Source organism: Cheilinus undulatus, linkage group 16, assembly GCF_018320785.1.
Source record: "Cheilinus undulatus linkage group 16, ASM1832078v1, whole genome shotgun sequence".
NCBI lineage: Eukaryota > Metazoa > Chordata > Actinopteri > Labriformes > Labridae > Cheilinus > Cheilinus undulatus.
In genome coordinates this window covers 45,276,677-45,298,192 of record NC_054880.1, presented here as the reverse complement: position 1 = coordinate 45,298,192, position 21,516 = coordinate 45,276,677, and the positions used below count along the sequence as shown (strand labels likewise).

The 21,516-nt window shown below is 39.3% G+C and overlaps 1 protein-coding gene across 3 annotated transcripts in view; it reads left to right on the top strand.

Annotated features, from left to right (window-relative positions):
• LOC121523156 (1-acylglycerol-3-phosphate O-acyltransferase ABHD5-like) overlaps positions 1-21,516 on the top strand; it is a 26,978-nt gene extending 5,462 nt beyond the window's left edge. Inside the window, exons 2-9 of one of the 3 annotated variants that reach the window (XM_041807923.1) lie at positions 5,765-5,907; positions 6,512-6,594; positions 6,825-7,227; positions 7,457-7,608; positions 9,433-9,544; positions 10,298-10,478; positions 11,706-11,854; positions 20,945-21,516. In XM_041807923.1, the coding sequence (XP_041663857.1) occupies positions 5,798-5,907; positions 6,512-6,594; positions 6,825-7,227; positions 7,457-7,608; positions 9,433-9,544; positions 10,298-10,478; positions 11,706-11,852 (1,188 nt within the window). In that variant the 5' untranslated portion in view covers positions 5,765-5,797 and the 3' untranslated portion in view covers positions 11,853-11,854; positions 20,945-21,516. Of the gene's footprint in view, positions 1-5,764; positions 5,908-6,511; positions 6,595-6,824; positions 7,228-7,456; positions 7,609-9,432; positions 9,545-10,297; positions 10,479-11,705; positions 12,063-12,265; positions 12,293-20,944 lie in introns of those variants that run through there. The other 2 variants (XM_041807924.1, XM_041807925.1) reach the window with 2 other exon arrangements.

Below are 21,516 nucleotides of genomic sequence, written 5' to 3'. Positions count from 1 at the left end.
ATCTATTTTTTTTTGTTTTTAAATTTGAAAATTTGGATACTATCAAACCTAAAAATCTGAACCAGAATCTTTATTGTCATTGTACACAAGTACAACGAAATTTTGCACAGTTCCATTCAGTGCAATTATTATTACCTCTGCCAAGGAGGTTATGTGATCGGCGGGGTGTGTTTGTTGGCAACATAACCCAAAAAGTTATGGATAGATTCTGATGAAATTTCCAGGGAATGTCAGAAATGGCAAAAGGAAGAACTGATTTGATTTTGGGACTGATCCAGATCATTGTCTGGATCTAGGAATTTTTAAAGGACTCCTCACTATTGGGAGATAGGGCTAATGGCAGAGGTCTGCGCTCTCTGAGTGCTTTTCTAGTTTATTATTGCAACTGCTCTGGGATATGTGCTGTTTTTCAGTCTGTTAGTTTTGGCTCTTATTGTTCTGAACCGTCTTCCTCAGGATAGCAGTTGTTACAGGTGACGATAACACAGTTATAAAAATAACTGATATTGTATCATATGATGCACACGGCTGGAAGGAAATAAAACATTTTGCCAGCATTACACTATACCATATAACTACCTCTAAAGAGGAAAAATTATTACCTCTGTAGGAACTCCTGAGTGGATCCCAATGCTGGTCAATGCATAGCATGAGCTGCCTTGAAGCCTAGCAAGAGGCTCCTGGGAGGATGATAAAAGTAGAAAAGAATTACAAGCAAATCATCCATTACCATCCAAATGAGTCTTTAAAGTGTTTCTGAGATCCACTTACTACAAAAAACAATACATGGGGCAGGCTTTCCACTGGTACCCCATCTGGCAAGAATGTTTCAACAAGGCAAAAGAGGTTGTCTTCTTTTTTGTCGAAACAGGAGAGAAGCCCTTTATGTCCTCTGAGCAGCCCTCCAACTGTCCTCTCTGAATCTTGAGCTTTGTGGCATCCTGCAAAAATCAAGTGAGCTATTAAATCTTTAGTGCCATGACACTGACGTGCACATATCCCCATTGTGCATTTAGGAGGTGCTGGAGCCAACAGGTAGTGCCCAGGACCACCACAGTCCACCACCACACTATCCCCCTTATTCCTGGGGCCACTGCAAATGTGAATATGGGCGAAACTTCCGGTGCCAAAGCGGAAGTAGGCTACATTAAATACATGTATTCTAGTACAGCAACTAATTATAGACGCTAACAAAGAACAACAGTTGTTTCAATAGGAATTCTTCTGGAATTTGTAACTAATTAGAATTTTGTTATCACATGTTCACATTGTTTGTATTATAAGCTGTAGATAAGTAAATAAGGTGGATACCACATTATTCCTGGGGGTCTACTGTAGCTATGAATGGAAGTGGAACTTCCAGTACAGTAACAATAATAGCAAAAACATGATTTTTCCAAAGGCTTACTGAAGTGATTTAGTGTCAACAGTGGTTGTTCTGAAATAAATAAATAAATATTTGCTGTAATAAATACTGCTTCATTTTTGTTAAATCAATGAGCTGAAATGTTTTAATCATATTTTCTGTAATGCTCAGTACCTGTTGCTATGTTCATGGTACTAATATTATGACAAAGTTAAATATGTCTCTCACAACATGCTGTCCACTGTCTAAATGCATCGGGGATGTGATTCTTTTAGTATTAATTTATTATTAATTCTTAATACAAAACTTGACATTTACCAAACTGAAGAGCTGGCAACTTGAGTCATGGATAATTTTATAAATATAATTCCCATATTTAAGAGGGATTAGTTTGTAAAATGAGAATTTCAGCAACTCCACAAACTAGAAATGTATCTTTTTATACCGATATAAAGCTACTAAAGTTAGCTAAATATGCCCTTGTAGGTTATCTAAAGTAATGTCATCAATTTGAACTCTCCAGTAGAGGCTAGAGAAATAATAATATTATCCCGTCTGAGGTGAAGCAGTCTAACTTTATGTAGTTTGGTATTAAAATTGCTTTAATAGTCACGTTTAGCATCTCGTTTCTATGCAAAGTCCCATTTAGATAGAACGGAGCGGAAGTTGCGCCCATATTCATGGAGGGGTAGGAATAAGCTGGAAAGCCTACTTCAGGGGACTCTGAACACAGATATGAATATGACTCTGAACACAGATATGATAATGACTCTGAACACAGATATGAATGTGACTCTGAACACAGATATGAATATGACTCTGAACACAGATATGAATATGACTCTGAACACAGATATGAATGTGACTCTGAACACAGATATGAATGTGACTCTGAACACAGATATGAATATGACTGAAGGGGAAAAATCCTTCACCTTAGGTCGCTCTGAAGCATCAGTGCTGCGGCGGGACTCTCACTTTTTGGCTAGGGGACATCACGGTCCTCACGGTCACTCCCACCTCATCTGGAAAACTCCGTCCTGTTTCTTTCCCTCTTCCCAGTGTTCCCAGTATCCAACCGCCCATTTTTTGCGCATTTTTCAAAAGTCTGAAGTGGGCGGAGTTAGCTCTGAGCTTGGGGTTCACTTATGGTCCCCAACACAGCAAGTGTTAAACGTTCTCCACGCTAAAATGACAGCAAACAATACAAATCAAACAGCAATGTTGGCTGGTCTAGAATTGAAACAAAATGCCTCCTGACCCATTTAACTTCTACCTATAAACACGTGGTGTTACTGAATGAAAAGAACTCAAGAAATATTTGACACTACGACAAAAGAAGCTCTACATACCTTACCAATAACTCGTAGGCTGATGCTCCGGGTGACGTCGAATTAATACACGCCGATGTCCTGCTTTGTATTCCATCTTCGTTTGCAGCCCGTTTCTTGAGCAGACAGCAACTTTATGAAATATTTCCGCGCACACGAGATCACAGAAGACACGAAAACGCTGTAGTTTACCAGGCAGCCGTTGGCGGTTTGATTTTCCAACGAACCACACACGCATGCGTATAAGGTCCTTCTTTCCCCGCGCCTGCGCGAAACCGTATTCGCGCATGGCAATTGACTGCAACCACAGTGCGCAAACGCATTTCGAGAAAGCAGCACTGTGAGTGTGCGTGGAGGAGGTGACTGAAAACTGTTCACTCTGTAGCTCGTTTCCAAATTGTTCCATTTTAAACACCCAAACGCTGTTCTAGTACAGACAGAATAGAAAACGTTCCTGTGTAGACAGGGTTGAATGGCGACGAAACAGTTTTTCAAAATTATTTTTATATATTTATTTTTTATATTGATACAACTTTATTGAACAGATTCCAATAGTTAATACAGCATTGGCACATGAAACAAAACGTATTTACTAGACATAAATAACCCCACATACAGGTAAAGAGAAGTTTAGATTAAATTACATAAGGTATGAGAAGTAAATTAAAATTTCAGAAACTAAACCATGGTTTCATATTGTTTTTTTTTTAAGAAATTTTTTTCCCTTAGAAATCAATTTGATAGACTATATGTACAGTTCCCATTCATTTTTAAAACTGATTATGGAGGGTTTCTTGTCATTCTATTTGCATTCATGTTTAAGTTATTTAACCAGTAAAAATAACTATTGTATTTATATAATGTATATACTATATATTCAACTGTATTATATACATATTATATATACAGTATGTATCTCTCTCTCTCTCTCTCTTTATGTATATATAAAATAGTTCTTTCCAATTACCTTGTTATATTTCCTGTCGGTAATATGTGTCATCCAATTTCAGTTCTGAAAGATTGACTGAAACATTAAAGTACATCAATGTATTTTGTGTTAGATGCATTAAAGGAAGTGGAATGGCTTTACAAATGCAATGGCATTCTTTGTGAGAGCAGTTAACATCATTCTTTTCCAATAAATCAGTTAAACTAAAATAATTGACCACTTTCATCCATCAAATTAAGAACAAACAAAATGATTTTTGGTACCATTCTTGTTTCAATAAGGTTTTCATATTAACTGTAACTGTCCGTTTATTTCACAAGGCAGCATCATGTGGTGTAGCACTGAGAAACAAATGTGAACATAACAACTAATTGGTGCTTGTTCACAGGTTTTGCAGGTTGACAGGTTTTACTGTATTTTCTACAGAACTTTCCTGATCATGCAGTATTTTTAACCTCTTGTCCCTGCTAAAATTACGGTATGTGATTGCAATTTTTTTCACAGATTTTTACTGTGAATTTAAATGTACATGAGAGAAAAGTCTGTAATTTTAACAAAATACTACTGTAATTTTTAGAGTAATTGCCCGTCTTGAAGATTACAGTATTTTTCCTTTATTTTCACAATCTTCTTTCGTTTAAACGGTACAATTTTGTAATTATTACGTACTTTATTTGTAAAAATTTATGTTTCATACCGTTGCTTGATTTACAGCAATTCTGTGTATTTTATACAGTAATATATGTTTATTTGTTTTACGGTCTTTTACTGTTGCTATTTGACAGTCTTTTGCCGTATTTTCTACGGACATTTTTTACAGTGCATGCAAACTCAGAAAACACCTGCAAACTCAGAAAACACCCGCAAACTCATAAAACACCTGCAAACTCAGAAAACACATGCAAACTCAGAAAACACCTGCAAACTCAGAAAACACCCGCAAACTCAGAAAACACATGCAAATTCAGAAAACACCCGCAAACTCAGAAAACACATGCAAATTCAGAAAACACCCGCAAACTCAGAAAACACCTGCAAACTCAGAAAACACCCGCAAACTCATAAAACACATGCAAACTCAGAAAACACATGCAAACTCAGAAAACACCTGCAAACTCAGAAAACACCTGCAAACTCAGAAAACACCCGCAAACTCAGAAAACACATGCAAATTCAGAAAACACCTGCAAACTCAGAAAACACATGCAAATTCAGAAAACACCTGCAAACTCAGAAAACACATGCAAACTCATAAAACACCTGCAAACTCAGAAAACACATGCAAACTCAGAAAACACCTGCAAACTCAGAAAACACCTGCAAACTCAGAAAACACCCGCAAACTCAGAAAACACATGCAAATTCAGAAAACACCTGCAAACTCAGAAAACACATGCAAATTCAGAAAACACCTGCAAACTCAGAAAACACATGCAAATTCAGAAAACACCCGCAAACTCAGAAAACACCCGCAAACTCAGAAAACACATGCAAATTCAGAAAACACCTGCAAACTCAGAAAACACCTGCAAACTAAGAAAACACCCGCAAACTCAGAAAACACCCGCAAACTCAGAAAACACCGCGTGTTTCCTGAGTTTGCAGGTGTTTTATGAATTTGCAAGCGTTGTGGCGTTTGCATGTGTTGTGACCCTTCTTGGCCACCTTAGATAATCCACTTGATGGCATTTTTCTCTTTTTTCAGATTGTATTCAGAAGGGTTTTTTTTAGTAATTCATGATCATATTGATTAGATAGAGGTATCATAAAAGTATGTATCAAATCTGATACAACAGGCTTTAAGGGGTTAAGACTGAATAAATGAATTGAAAAGTGAAGAGTCCTTTTGGGTCTCACCCCAACCTGTATCCCATATTGCCAAATAAAACTAAAACTAACACTGAAACCAATAAACACTAAACTAAAACGAAGCATTTTTGCAAAATAGAAACTAAACTGAACTAACAAACCAGCAGTAGAAACTAATCAAAACTGAGCTCAAAATCAACAAAAGGGAAAACCTAAATAAAGATTAAAACTAATGACAAATCCAAAACTATTACAACCTTGCTTTGTACTGGTAAAATAATGTATATTTTACTGTTTGTTTCACACCAGAATTAAACGGTGTTTTTTACGGGATGTAAGTGAATGCACCACAAGCATCTGACTACTTTCTGTGATTTCGGCGTAGTCGTGGGTCCATCACAACACACCATGAGGAGGATGGCGGAGGAGATTCAACCCTTTAAGGAACAGGGGTAAGTTTAGCTCTTAAAACTGCTTTTAAACCGAGGATAGTGACGTTAGATGTACGCTAATAAAATACCGTTAGTTATGTTTTCATGGTAAAGTCGTAGTGACTTCTTACAGAGTACCACTCTGTAGCTCCTTTTTTCTAACACGTTGTAAATATTATATATTGCCTTTTAAAGCTTAATTCTCAACTGTTGACACATTTCTTTGAGAATAAACTGATAGGCCGGTATAACAGTAGGTTATTTACAGGTTCAGTCAAAGAACAACGTGTTCTCCAGGACAGATTGTTGTGATGAGGTAAAACTCAGTCAACTCTTCAAGACTACCAGTCTCTTTGATCCAGATGTTATAAATGTTAAGGTGTAACCGTCTCTTGATATCTTTATTTAGATACCAAATCACCTGTTAGTTGTCTGCGCTTAGCCATGTTGACTGCAGCAAAGTTTCCCAGGAAGGCAGATTCAGGGAAGTGCCCTATAGATTGCTTACCATGCAGCTGTGATAGCAGAAACGTCCTGTGGTCAAAGTTCATTTTTTGGTCTGTGTTTGCATGTAATTCATGTTCTGTCTGCCTGCTCGGGTGCATGCTTGCTGTTTCAAACTCAGCTCCTGGATGTTGAGTTGGCTTCCCTCTTGGTGCCCCACATCTCCCTCTCAGCTGAAAAATGCAGAAGAAAAAATGCTCAAAAGTAAGTGTGACGTAGAAAGATGTAGAAGTTGTCAAGTTTTCAGTCAAGAGTGTCAGCCCTGAACTGTCTTTACAGAGTTTGGTGTTTGCAATTTCTATCAAAAGAGCCTAAACCAGCAGAACTAGACACGATAAATACTCATCTAATTAGTGGGAGATGACTGGGGAGAATGGTTCCCATTTGTTCCTTCTCTCTGTGTAATAGTCCTGTATTTTACCCTCTCCTCTCAGATGTGAAGCAGCCTTTCTCCAGGCAGCATGTCAGAATATCCAACAACAACTACATGTGGACCTTAGCTTTCTCCACTCCTCTGCAGCCACACTTCCCCCCTCATCTCTCCTCCCCAACAAGACCTCCCCTGGTTCTGCTGCATGGCTTTGGAGGAGGAGTAGCTCTTTGGGCCCAAAACTTGGACTCTTTGTCCAGCAGTGGACCGGTCTATGCTCTAGACTTGTTCGGCTTTGGCAGAAGCAGTCACCCTCAGTTCAGTACCGATGCAGAGAGGGCTGAGGAGCAGTTCCTGACAGCCCTGGAGGAGTGGAGGGAGCGGGTCGGACTGGAAGAAATGGTGCTGCTGGGACACAACCTGGGAGGATATCTGTCCGCAGCATATACACTCAAACATCCACACAGGTATCTGCATCCAGAGACTGGGCACCAGCTGAATACAGATACCCACAGTGAGCCTAGGCCTGCTATTGTAATTTAAAAACTCTGTATTAATGTTGTTTGACTGTCCTTTTACACATGTTGCTATCTCACATCTGCCTTATTGCTGCAGCTCCATAAACGATTGAATCTGAGTTGATTTATATTTCATATTTAGTGTGTGCACTTCTTGAATAATTGTGTTTGTTTGCAGAGTAAAACATCTGCTGCTGGTGGAGCCGTGGGGGTTCCCAGCTCGTCCTGAAAACCCCAACGACATCTCCATCCCAGTGTGGATCAGAGCCATGGGGGCTGTGATGAGTCCCTTCAACCCTCTGGCTGCACTCAGACTGGCTGGACCTCTAGGTCAGCAAATAAACACGCACTTACAGTTGAAACCAGAAGTTTACATACACGCTATATAAAAAGACACAACTTTATTTTCTCGCTGTCTGGCATTAAATCAGACTAAACTTCTCCTGTTTAGCTCGGTTATTAAAATTATTTCTATTTGCTAAATGCCAGAATTTCTTCAAAGTTGGAAGTTTTCATATACTAAGATTACTGTGCCTTTAGGAAAGCCCAGATGATGATGTCATGGCTTTGGAAGCTTCTGATAGGTTAACTGACAACAGTTGAGGTAACTGGAGGCCTCAAACACACTGCTTCCCAGTGTGGCATCATGGGAAAATCCAAAGAAATCAGCCAAGATGTCAGGAGAAGAATCGTGATCTACAGGTCTGGTTCATCTTTGGGTAAAATTTCCAGATGCCTGAAGGTGTCACATTCATCATTTCAAACAATTATACACCAGTATGAACACCACGGGAATGTCCAGCCATCATACCGCTCAGGAAGGAGACGGTTCTGTGTCCCAGAGATGAACGGCTTTGGTGTCAAACGTGCGTATCAACCCTAGAACAAAAGCTAAAGAGCGTGTGAAGATGCTGGTGAAGCTGGTAAGAGAATGAAACCAGTCCTGGACCCACATGGGCTGAAAGGCCACGAAGCCAGGAAGAAGCCATTTCTCCAAAAGCAACATAAAAAAGCCAGATTACAGTTTGCAGATACACACAGAAGCAAAGGGCTTCACCTCTGGAGACATGTCCTGTGGTCTGACGACACTAAAACTGAACGGTTTGGCCATAATGACCATTGTTACATTTGGAGGAAAAGCCTGAGAACACCATCCCAACTGTGCAGTACAGGGGTGGCAGCGTCATGTTGTGGGGGTGTTTTGCAGCAGGAGGGACTGGTGCACTTTACAAAATAGATAGCATCATGAGGAAAGAACATTATAAAGAAGTATTGAAGGAATAAATCCTCAGCATAACACCAAATTAGTTACAAAATGGCTTAAGGACAATAAAGTCAGTGTTCTGAAGTGGCTATCACAAAGCCCTGATCTCAGTCCTAGAGGAGATTTGTGGGCGGAGCTGAGGAGGCGTGTGAAAGCAAGGCGGCCTACAAACCGGACTCAGTTCCACCAGGTCTGTCAGAAAGGAATAAAACAAAAGTCCAGCAAACTCTGGTGAAAGTCTCATGGAAGGAAATCCAAAACGTTTGACCCAAGTCATACAGTTTAGAGGCAATGCCACCAAACACTAAGGAAATGGATTTGAAGGAATAAATACAAAAATCTCTGTCATTACTCTGGCATTTAGCAAACTGACCTGAAACAGAAAAGTTTGGTCTGATTTAATGTCAGACAGTGAGAAAAAATGTTATGAGTCTATTAAACAGTTAATGTAAACACCTGTATTTACCTGAACATTTGCACACTCTGATTTGTTTTCTGTCTTCTATAGATATTTGGTATAAAATTGTTTTGCTGTGACTTGAATTTTTTTATCTTTCATTTCCAAAATATTTTTAAAGAGGATGATGCCAAAACCTCCCATCTCCAGTTTTCATTTTATGTTATTGTTATTTCATGAATCAGTGCCATTGGTTTCCCTTTACATCCATCAGTGTTTTTTTCTTCTTTTTTATACATTTTAAGCCAATGAAAGGTGTAACAAATGGTGACTTTGAACATTCAGTGTTAAGTTGTTTGAAAAAAAAAACAAAACGTTTTTTTCCTCCTTCCCCGAAAAGTGGGGGTTCTGGAGATAAGAGGTTATGGCCCGACAGCAGCAGTAAATATCCTGACTCCTCAACAACTGAAAGTAGGCGTCTTTTCTTATTTAGGTCCAATGCTGGTTCAGACAATCAGGTCGGACTTTAAGCAGAAGTACTCCTCTGTGTTTGATGACAACACCGTATCTGACTACATCTACCATCTCAACGCCCAGACTCCAAGGTGAGTGTCGTGTTAAGAAAGAGTGCAGTCAGAAATTATTCAGACCCCCTTCACTTTCTTGAAATTTTATGCAGCAGCCTGATGCTCCAGTAAAAAAAATCATTTTTATTCTCATTCATCTACACTCAGTATCTGATCATGACAAAATGAAAGCAGAATACAAAATGCACATTTATTAAAAATAATATCAGAGCAAAACCCAAGCCATGAGGTCAAAAGAGCTGCTGCAGAGCTCAGAGACAGGATTGTTGACCGGGAGATCTGGGGAAGGCTGTAAAAAAGTTCAAAGGTTCCTGAGAGCACAGTGGCCTCCAGAATTCTCAAATAGAAGAAGTTTGGCACGACCAGAACTCTTCAAAGAGCTGGCTGCCGGCCTAACAGAGCAATCGGGATAGAAGCCTTAGTAAGAGAGGAGACCAAGAACCTGACGGTGACTCTGACTGAGCTCCAGAGATCCTGTGTGGAGATGAGACAAAGTTCCAGAAGGACAACCATCATGCAGCCCTCCACTGATCTGGGCTTATGCAAGTGTGGATAGATGGAAGCCTTTCAAAGCACACAAAAGCCCACTTGACTGTCAGGTGAAATATTTTGCAGTTTGTAGATTAATGCAAATAAAAATGAATTTTTGGGCTGCAAACATAACAAAATTGAACAAGTGAAGGGGCCTGAATACTTTCTGAATGCACTGTGTGAACTGATACTCTTCCAGAATCTCAAACAATCCCTTAAATGTCCTCTCTGTGTTTTCAGCGGAGAAACAGCCTTTAGGAACATGACCATACCGTACGGCTGGGCTAAGAGGCCCATGCTTCGGAGGATCGGCCAGATCCAAGCAGGCATTCCCATTTCCTTCATCTATGGATCGCGCTCCAGTATTGACAGTGACTCAGGATACGCGTTCAAGAAGACCAGACCGGACGTGGAGATCATAGTAAGTTCTAAAAAATCCTCTACCTTATGGTTTTAAAGTAAACACTCATGGCAGGTGCAGATCCCAGAGTGCTTTCTATCAGTGGATCCAAAATTGGAATTGCATGGTTTCAGTGGTAAATCTGTGACAAGAGCTGACAAACAATTAGCCTTTTTAATTGCTACCAATCTAAGAATTTCTTGAGTTAAACATCAAAGTTTAAAAATCACTTTTTGGCATTTACAACTGTTTTGTTTCATTTTGGATTTTTGTGAATCCTTAGCCCTTAGAGCTCACATGGCACATATGCGTGCCACAGGATCACCCCTTTGTAAAATGCTTGTAACTTTTGAACCGTGAGTCATAGGCACTAACTTGTTTTTTTCCTATGACAGTTCTCTGTTGTTCCTTTCTAAATATATTCTCCATGCATGTGCAGTTCTTACTGAACATTTTCTTCTAAGCTCAGAACTTGGCTGACTTTCTGGGGTGTCTGAGGACAGCGTTGTCATTTACAACAAGGATATGACACAGTTTATAAAATCATTAAAAACTTTTGAACCATAAGTCAGAGACACTCTTTTTTCCCTCTTAAAGCTGAGCTTTTTGCGCTTTGTTTGCTACCATCGATGTCTCCATAGCTCTAAAGGACGCCGTTCTAGTCAGCTCAGAACTTCTGTGACTTTTCAGGGTCATGAAAGATTAAATCGATGGCGATTGATCCAATGGTAAATGTCTTTTTCTCCATTTTTAATCCATTTTTGACAATTTACTTTGGCTTTCTGCCATGGGCATTGCCATATTGTTTAGTGCAATGCATTGTGGGAGGGACTGTTGCGTCTCTGCTGCTTTGAGGAATGGCACAAATGAATTTAACCGTGAAGTATTACAAAATATATACACATTTTTTTGTATATTTTTTGTATATATATAGATAGATCTGTGGAAAGTCTTATTTTTATTTGAAAGAAAAGAAGAGATGCAGATAACCTACAGCTCATCTACTGAGCTGCCTGTGAGTTTTTAAAGTGAAACAAGACATTCAGGAGCAGCGGTGGACTTATCTTACATAATTGTGGTTGCAGGGACGTTGCAGTGGCTTAACCAAAGCATGCTGAAAGATCAATAAATCCTGTAATTAATGTGATTTTTAAAAAAGTAAAGACACTACCTGTGGACCTTTATTTATCACAATGAACACATGAATGCTGACAGCCCTAGTTTAAACTTTTCCCTGTGTCTTGTTAGGTGATCAGAGGAGCAGGCCATTATGTTTTTGCCGACCAGCCTGACGACTTCAACCAGACAGTCCTTCGGATCCTCTCTGGAGCAGAAAAGAAAGAAAATGGGGAAACAATTCCACAACAGCTCCCTAATACAGCCACAGCAGATTAACTGTAAGCGTCTTCGATGTGCACTTTACTCTAAAAGACTGAGGAAACTTCACTGATTCTTGTAACTCTCTTTTGGGATCAGGGTTAGATAACAGAGGTTTCTCAACCCGTCCTCTGGTGAAGAAATTTTGTAAATAAATGTAACATGCATTTTGTGTTTCTCAGTGATTTATTTTTGTCCTGATGAATTAAACAGGCATATTTGGAAATATGACTCTAGTAAGTCTTGGGCAATCCATGTTTAAAAAAGGAATCTCTGTCTAGGGAATATCTTGTTTTGGGTGGAGGTCTTGGAAAAGTGCACAGGATGTTCTTTTTCTGACCCCTCGTCTACTCTGAGATATGAGGGGGGAAATAAACAGGGCAAAGGGCCGGCTTGTTTTTCTAGTGACGTCCTCACTTTTTCTTGTCTAGTGTGACTGAGGGTGACCAGCAGGTGGCGGCACAGTAACGGCGTGTGGTATAACCTCCCCTCTCTACTCTGCAGAGGGGTAATAGTGAATCCATCCAAAGCACCCTCACATGCATATTGAGTTGAGTGACCCACTCAGGAGACCTGGACAGTGATGCTTTAAGAGCAGTACGACTCTCTGCTCGCTGCTAAGTCACAACGGCAGTGACAGAATAGGGTCAGAGATGTGTGTTAGACTAAAAATAGGCCTTCTGTTTCAAGGGGCAACGACGTGAGTTGAAACAACATGGTCTTTTACTCTCAGATGTTAATATGTGATTCTGTGTGCCTTTAGAACTGACTTTAGCAAATAAGAACCCATCATTTTAATGGGATGGCTGTCTGTTTATGAGGCTCCATACAGTAGATTTTTATTTACATTTGATCGTACACCCATCTACTGGGATCACTTGTACTTCATCTTTTAAAATATATATAAAAAAATCTTAAATAAGCTCAGTGATATTACAACTAAAGGTTATATTTCCCTGTAGCTTTGCAGGTTTTTAGACAAAAATAGACACTTGGTTCCTCCCCTGATGGTCAGTATTGCCTTAACTTTGAAAAACTGTTCTTTTGTTTAAAATCAAACCTTTACATATTGTTGGATCATAATAGACATTAAAAACAAACATCCAAAATCAAACAAAATACATAGTTTTTTGAATCTCCTGCACTCTATATCATAGTTGAAACCTTGTCTCTACTTTACTTAACCAGTGTAGTATGACGGCCAACAGTGCAGTCACAAATTCAAGGGCTAGCACTTATTCTCAGTTCACACAACTCTGCATCAAACAAAACCATGACTTTCAGACAGAAAACAAAGATCTTAACAGGGGCGTAGCTCGGGATTTTGGGCCCCCAGAAAAAATATTACATAGGGCCCCCCTTAACCGGCTAGCCAATCAACAAATGCTGCGTCATTTTTACAAATAACTGTGCATTAACAGCGCTTAAAAAATTTATTAGACCACCCTAACCCTAACCAAAGTAAGGTTTATGCCACAGCTGCCCTGAATTAACAGCATTGGTAATTACCAAAATCATTTTTTATGTTTCTGCAATGGTTAATACTAGGGCTGGGCAATTAATCACAAATAAGATTAAATCGCAGTTTGGCATGCTGCAATTTTCAAATCGCAGAAAGTTCAATATTTCTTTATCCTGAAAAGTGTCAAAATACCAGTTTGATACAATCTTTTTATTTTTAAGCTTCATACCAGTGTTACTCAACCCTGCTCAACTAAAGAGCCACATAGTTGAAAAATACCTTTGCAAGAGCCACAATTTAAACGGTGAAAAGATGCAAAAACAGCTTCAGTAGCTATAACAATAAGTTAAAGGTTGCAAAAATGGTCAAAAAGCAACAAAAATGGATGAAAATGGGTAAGAAAGTTGGAAAAAGGGTCAGAAAGTGGCAAAAATGGGTGAGAAGTGACAAAAAAATGAATTACTGTTGGCATAAAATGGTCCAAAAGTGGCAAAACCGTGAAAAAAAATGAGTGAAAAGTGACTAAAATGGGCAAAAAGCAGTCAAGATTGGCTAAAATGGGCAAAAACTAGGAAAAAAGTGGCATTTAATGACAAAAGGTAGCTTAAATGGGTGAAAATATGGAGAAAAAAGGGTGAACAGGGGCAAAAATGAAATGAAAGTAGCAAAAAATGGGTTAAAAAAAAGTAGGGAAAAAGTGGTATTAAATGGCAAAAGACAGCCCTCATAGGCAAAAATTGGATAAAAGTGGCAAAAATGGGCAATAAAGTGGTATTCAATGGCAAAAGGTAGCTCAAATGGGAGAAAAGTGAGGGAGGAGCAGGGGACTCCCAGTATTTTATTTATCTCTGATACAAATTTCAGTCTGTTGACCAATTCATTTACTTTCTTTTGATTCAATAACGACACTAATTAGTAAGAAAGAAAAAAAAATAGAAACACACTTTTCATTGCAGGTTTCCCAAGAACCTCTACCTACTATGAGCTAGGGCTGAATGATTTGGGAAAATAATTGAATTGCGATTTTTTTTTGCCCAATTTGCCATTCTTTCTTAAGTTCCTCATCTCATGCATTTTACAACAAACACAACTGACACAATATTAGATTAACTAGGGCAGAATTTTTTTTATAAATATCTAATTGTGATGATGTTTTTACTCATTTTACAAATTTGATATTAACTGTTGCATTAGGGAATAATTTTTAAAATATTTCTCTAATTTAATAAGAAAAGAATACAAAAATGAAGAAAATAGGAATTTTTTGTACACTATTTTGAAAATATGGTACTAGACTGATTGCATTGGTGTTAATTTTGTCAGCTATTTTTAATTTTAGTCTCAGTCTTAGTCTTTAGACGAAATGTATTTCAGTTTTAGTCCCATTTTAGTCATTTCTACCCTGCTTTCTACAGCTGAGAGGCAGAATCGCTACAGCTACATTGTTTTTCGACAGATTGACCTTCAGTGGAGAATTATCACATATTTTGAATGTCCAACAAAAACTAAATTACATTTTAGTCTAGTTTTAGTCGTTTTGACAAAAACAAAACATAGTTTTTGTTAGTGTTAGTCATCACAGAGCTATTTTTGATAGTTTTAGTCTAGTTTTTGTCATGGAAAAAAGGCTATTGACAAACATTTTTAGTCAGAGTTTTAGTCAATGAAATGAACACTGGATTTCATGATATGTAATGCTGCAAAAAAAAAAGTTCTAAACTGGTATTTTGACACAAATTTCATGTTTAGGAAATATTTCACTTTCTGTGATTTGAAAATGGTAGAAGGTCATACTGGGACATTGATATATTGTGATATTACGACATATCCGATGCTGAAACTAAAACTTTAAAACGTTTCATGAAAATATGAGCTCATTTGGATTTGATGGCAGCAGCACATCTCAAAAAAGTTGGGACGGAGCCATGTTTACCATTGTGTAGCACCCCCCCTTTAACAACAGTCTGGGAAGGGAGGAGACCAGTTGCTGGAGTTTTAGGAGAGGAATGTTGTCCCATTCTTGTCTGATGTGGGATTCTAGCTGCTCAACAGTTCTGAGTCTGTTTTGTGGGATTTTTCATTTTATGCACAAGGACAAAATTGTTGGTACCCTTCTGTTAAGTCTCAGAGAAATGGCTTGTTGCTGCCACTTTAATGCCTCTGATTGATTACGGTGATGTTCTGTACATGCATGTCTGTGATAAATGACCCCCAAAACTCTCTAATCCAGCCCCTAAAAGTCTATGAAATTTAGAGAACTTATGGTTTTTAGGGTATCTTTTGACTTTCTACCCCTATAGCTATTAAATTGACCCCAAAAACGATCAATATTGGCAATTTTTACAAGGAATGGCTTATGTTTGACCCATTTATACAGTAATCCATCTGTCAGTCATCATTAGTAAATATGATCCATGGTAAACACATACTAGTCCTGATTAAATCTGTAGTTTTTTGTTTCAACGTTCCACTCCAGGCTCTTGGAGACTGGAATATTCACCGTCTGAGATCAGAAATAGACGGCTTGTTTCCTGCAGGTGTTTCTCACCAATTAAGACACAGTATATTAATGTCAAACCTGGTGATGGACAACATTTAGCTCCAGAAATATGGAGCTAAAATATCAAAATCATTTCCTCTGGGCCTGGTGCGGTATAGGTGTAAGGGGCTGATCTCACTGTAAGTGTGTTAAAATGAAAGGAAATACAAATACTGTATGCTAATTAGACATTTTTTAAATTTGATCAGTATCTGTCAAAACAAAATCCGGCCCATGTACAAATGTAGTTGATGACCTCTGCCTTCAATCTTTTGTACCATAGAGGTTTATAACCAACCTTAAGTCCTTCATTCGTTACTCTGTATAATCGAGCTGGTTGGCCGTCTTTGACCACACGCTGAAGGCTAAATCATTGGCTTATTTATAAGGCTTTACTTAGTCTGCTTCATCATGCTTGTATGACTTCATTCAGGTTAAAAGTTTTGGAAGTTGTAGTCTTTGCTCCATGACTCAGTCACAAAATCTACTTTTGCTCTCTGTGCCCAAAGTCCGTCTTGAAATGGGGTTTCAGGTTTTCTGCTCCTTCAGCCCGGTTAAATAAATTTAAATAACAAAGAAAGAAAAACCCACAATGGCCACTGAAATAACTTCAAACTGACAAAAGTAATAATGAATAAAAAGTCACTGAAAACGAACTCATGAAACTCATTGACCATCACTTTTGAAAGTGGTTTAACAGAATCATAAATCATAATATCAGAATTATAATAAAACAGCCTGGACCATAAAAGATGTTACCCCTGTTAAAGTGGAGATATCATGAAAAAAAATCACTTTTTCAGGCTTTTCTGACAAAAATATGAGTCCACAATCCCCTCAAAGATCAGAAACATCCACCCCCACCCCCCTCTCTTTCTCCACCTTTCAGAAAATGTGTGCTGAAACAAGCCGTTTTCAGATTTTCCTCTCATGGTGTCACATGGAGAGTTAGCCCCTCCCCCAGGTTTGGTAGGCCCTCCCTCCTTGGAGAAAAGTTCCACCCTCCTCTCCTGATCCTGGAGGATCAGGAGAGCCACACCCGATAAGCCACATCCATTTCCTGAGAGGGGCGTGATCAGGGGCGGAGTCAGACAGCTCAGTAACATTTAAAGCCACAGACACAGAAACAGCTCGTTCTGAGCAGGGCTGAAACAGAGACATGCAGAAATCCAATACTGGAGTGGTTTTTCAGCAACAAACCTAATAGGCATGTTTTGGGGACCTCTGATACCAATATAAACTTGTCTTAAAGGGTAAAATATGTCCCCTTTAAAGATAAAAAATAATGTCATAATGAGCCCAAACACAGAGCTAAAAACAGCCAAGAATGGCTACGAATGAAAGAGGCCATCTTTGAGCCCTGATCTAAATCCTAGTGACATCTGTGGAAGGCGCTGAAACATGCAGTCTGGAGAAGAAACCCTTCAAACCTGAGACAGCTGGAGCAGTATGATCATGAGGAGTGGGCCAAAATACCTGGGACAGCTGCAAAAGTCTCACTGAGAGTTACAAAAATCACTTGCTTGCAGCGATTGCCTCACAAAGGTTAGGCAACAAACTATTAAGTTAAGGGAGCCATCAGTTTTCAGAAGCAATGTCTGATTTTCATGAGTTAATTTTCAGGAACTTCTTGTTTATTATTACTTATGTCAGTTTGAAGTTCTTTCAGTGACCGTTGTGGGTTTTTCTTTCATTAACCGAAGGGCACCAACAATTCTGTCCATGATGCACCAAAAGCTTTCTGTTGGTGAACGGTCTGGGCTGCAGGCAGAACCCAACTCTTCTCCTGTGAAGCCATGCTGTCGTGCTGGATGCTGTGTGTGGTTTAACATCCCCTTTCTAAAATATGCAAGGTTTTAAATAAGAGAGACGTTGTCTGGATGGGAGCATATGTTGCTCTAAAATCTCTCTCTACTTTTCAGCATTGATGGTTTCTTTCCAGATGTTAGAGCTGCCCACGCCATAGGCGCTAATGTAACCCCATACCATCAGAGATGTAGGCAGGAGAACACGCCGGATGCTCCCTCGCCTCTTTAGTGATTGATTCATCTGACCACAGAACAGTTTTCCATTCTGCCTCATTTCATTTTAAATGAGCTTTGAGAAGATGGTGGTGTTCCTGGATGATGTTCATAGATGGCTTCTTCTTTGCATGATACAGTTTTAACTTGCATTTCTAGACGGCGAGGCGAGCTGTATTGACAGATATTGATTTTTTGGAAGGGTTCCTGATTTCAAGTACAGAGTCATGCCTTTTCTTGTCTTGTTGCATAAAGGCCTGAAAAACACCAGCATCCAATACTGACCTTCGGCCTTGTCCGTAGCACACAGAGATGTTCTGAATCTGTTGATGATAGGTACTGTAGATGGTGGCATGTGCAAAGTCTCGGATGAAGATTGATGAACCCCTGCCCATCTTTACTTCTGAGGGACTCTGCCTGTCTAAAAATGCTCCTTTTATTCCCAGTCATGTTACTGACCTGTTTCCAATTAAGCTAATAAGTTTATTCATTAGTACAACTTACTTTTCTAGCCTTTTGTTTGCCCTGTCCTAAGCTTCCTTATGCCACTAAATGCCACTTCTCCCCCATTTTTGCCAGTCTTTGCTGCTAATTGCCCATTTTCCCAATGTTGAGTGGCTGTTTTGCCTGTTTCGTCGCTTTTCACCCAGTTTTTGCCATGTTTTTGCCACTTTTGGACCATTTTTGCTTCTTTTATCCTGTTTTTGCCTTTCCTACCCTGTTTTATGTACTTTTTCTCCCATTTTTTGCCACATTTCACCAATTTTAGCTGCTTTATGCCATTAAATGCTACCCCCCACATACATTTTACCAGTCTTTGCTGCTTTTTGCCCATTTTTCCCACTGTTTTGTGGCTTTTTTGCCAGTTTTTGCCAATTTCCACAAATTTTTTGCCATGTTTTTTCCATGTTTTGACCATTTTGCTTCTTTTATCCTGTTTTGCCTTTCTTACCCTGCTTTTTGCACATTTTCTCCCATTTTTTGCCACATTTCACCAATTTAAGCTGCCTTATGCCATTAAATGCTACCCCCCACATACATTTTGCCAGTCATTGCTGCTTTTTGCCCATTTTTCCCACTGTTTTGTGGCTTTTTTGCCTGTTTTTGCTACCTATCACCCAGTTTTGCCATGTTTTTGCCACATTTTGACCATTTTTGCTTCTTTTATCCCGTTTTGCCTTTTTTACTCTGCTTCTTGCACATTTTCTCCCATTTTTTCCCACATTTCACCAATTTAAGCTGCCTAATGCCACTAAATGCTACTTCTCCCCCATTTTTGCTAGTCTTTGCTGCTTTTTGCAGATTTTTCTAAGATTTTGTGGCTTTTTGCCTTATTCAGCCACTTATCGCCCGGTTTTTGCCATGTTTTTGCCTTTTTTTGACCATTTTTGCTTCTCTTCTCCTGTTTTTGCCAGTTTTTAATCCTGCTTTTTGCATATTTTCTCCCATTTTTTGCCACATTTTCTCCAATTTAAGCTGCCTTATGCCATTAAATGCTAGCCCCTGCACACATTTTGCCAGTCATTGCTGCTTTTTGCCCATTTTTTCAATTGTTTTGGTGCTTGTTTGCATGTTTTTGCCACTTATCACACATTTTTTTGCCATATTTTTGACACATTTTGACCATTTTTGCTTCTTTTATCCTGTTTTTGCCTTTCTTACCCTGCTTTTTGCACATTTTCTCCCATTTTTGCCACATTTCACCTTAAGCCGCCACATTAAGCTGCCTTATGCTGTTAAATGCTACCCCCTGCACACATTTTTGCCAGTCTTTGCTGCTTATTGCCTATTTTCCCAAGGTTTTGTGGCATGCTGTTTATTTATTAGTTCCACTTACTTTTCTAGCCTTTTGTTTGCCCTGTCCCTACTTTTTTTTAGATGTGTTGCTGCCATCAAATTCAAAATGAGTTAATATCTTTCTTATATTGGAAAAATATCTCCTTTTCAACACATGATATACTGTTTATGTCCTGTTGTGAATAGAATATAGGTTTGTTTGATTTGACAATCATTTTATTTGGATTTTACACAGCAGGCCAACTTTTTTAGAATTTGGGCTGTACCTAAAGAATGTATACAGTGTCCTCTTTTTGAGAAACCCTTCAAAATGACTTCAGAAAAGGAGTGTGAGAGAAAGGTGGAAGGCTGGAGTTTGGTAAAATAATAGAGGAGACAGTTAATAGCCTAGCATAGTATTGTTTTGGCCTTCTCCAGTGCCACCTTCCTGCTACCTCTGCTCGTCTCTGTCATGTCTTAGACATCATCTCAGCCCACCCAAATTGTCTCCCGGCAACAGGGTAGCCACGGAGACTGAGTCTTTTGGATGCTTGAACTGCAGGAAGTGATGCTGCGGTTGAACGGGGTAATTATGGGTTGTTTGTTTTCTTGAAGATGCTGGCTGGCTACTTGTCAAGGCAACCATGAACGTTCAGCGAGAGCTGCATGTGCACAGCCTCCTGGGGTTGAAAACGTGCCCACACAACGTGCCTGGACCTCCGTCTGTAATACTCACTTAATAAGCTTGTAGCTTATTCACTGTGTCTCTGTGTCTGTCACATGGGTGCAGAACCATTACATCAGGAAAGTGAGAAAAGTGACAGGAGCTTTTGTGCTGGGTAAGGATATAATTGAAGCTGAAAGGCCTCAAATAACAGCACATAAAAGAAATGCACCACACAGAAGAAAAAAACAGTTTCACTGATGCTGGTAGTTCATCAGCTCTCGCAGCATCAGCACCACCACCACATGCAGGTCTGAGCCGCCAGTGCATGAGTCTTTCTCCATGGTGTTTGTAGAACTGAATCCTCTTTTACTTAAATGCAAACGTGACTTTAGTGAGCAGAGGCCTGCAGAAGGCTGGGCTAACTCCAGCATCTATCCCCTCAGTGCAGAAGTCCCTGTCATTTTGTTCATTTTTTACCAGAGTTGGAAGCAAGACTGACAGTCCCACTTTTTAAAAAGTGCTATTTTCAGTGAAGTTTGCTCAGGAAAAACTGTATTGGTCAACAAAAGGAACACCTATCCTGAAAGTATATCCTAAACATGAACAGAAACACACAGTCATCCCCTCTTTTTTGTCTTTGTGTAGCAAGAATGCTTGGCAGCCCCCCTGCAGCTCCCACATTACACCGAGGCCTCAGAGTCAAATCCTGACAGCATTTCCATTCTGAGTGAAGACTGAGAACCAGAGGTGGAGCTCGCCAGCTGGTGTTTTATTCTCTACAAGCAGGAAAAGCTGTCGATGGGATGATTCTCTTCACTCAGAAGAAGGAATGACATGGATTCAAAGAGGCATTGAGACTTTTATCTCATCAGTGACATCACTGGGGCTCATGTGAAGAGCTGCTCATTCAGAAAATCCTGTGAGGCTTTTAAAATCCTCCTTCACTGCAGAAAGATGCAAAAAATGTGTGATGAAATGGTGGAAAGCATTTATAAGTGTGCGAAGTGGGATAGGATTGGAAAAATGTGACAAGAAAGGGGAAAAGGGACAAAACATGGGAGAGAAAACTGTGGAAAGTGGTTATTGAGTGGAAAAAAAGGAATACGTCTGGGAAAATAGGTAAGAAAGGCAAAAATGGGCACAAAACAGATGGGTAAAATTTGAAAAGTGGCAAAAATGGGTCAAAAAAGACAGAAAGAGGCAGAAAAAAAAGGTGG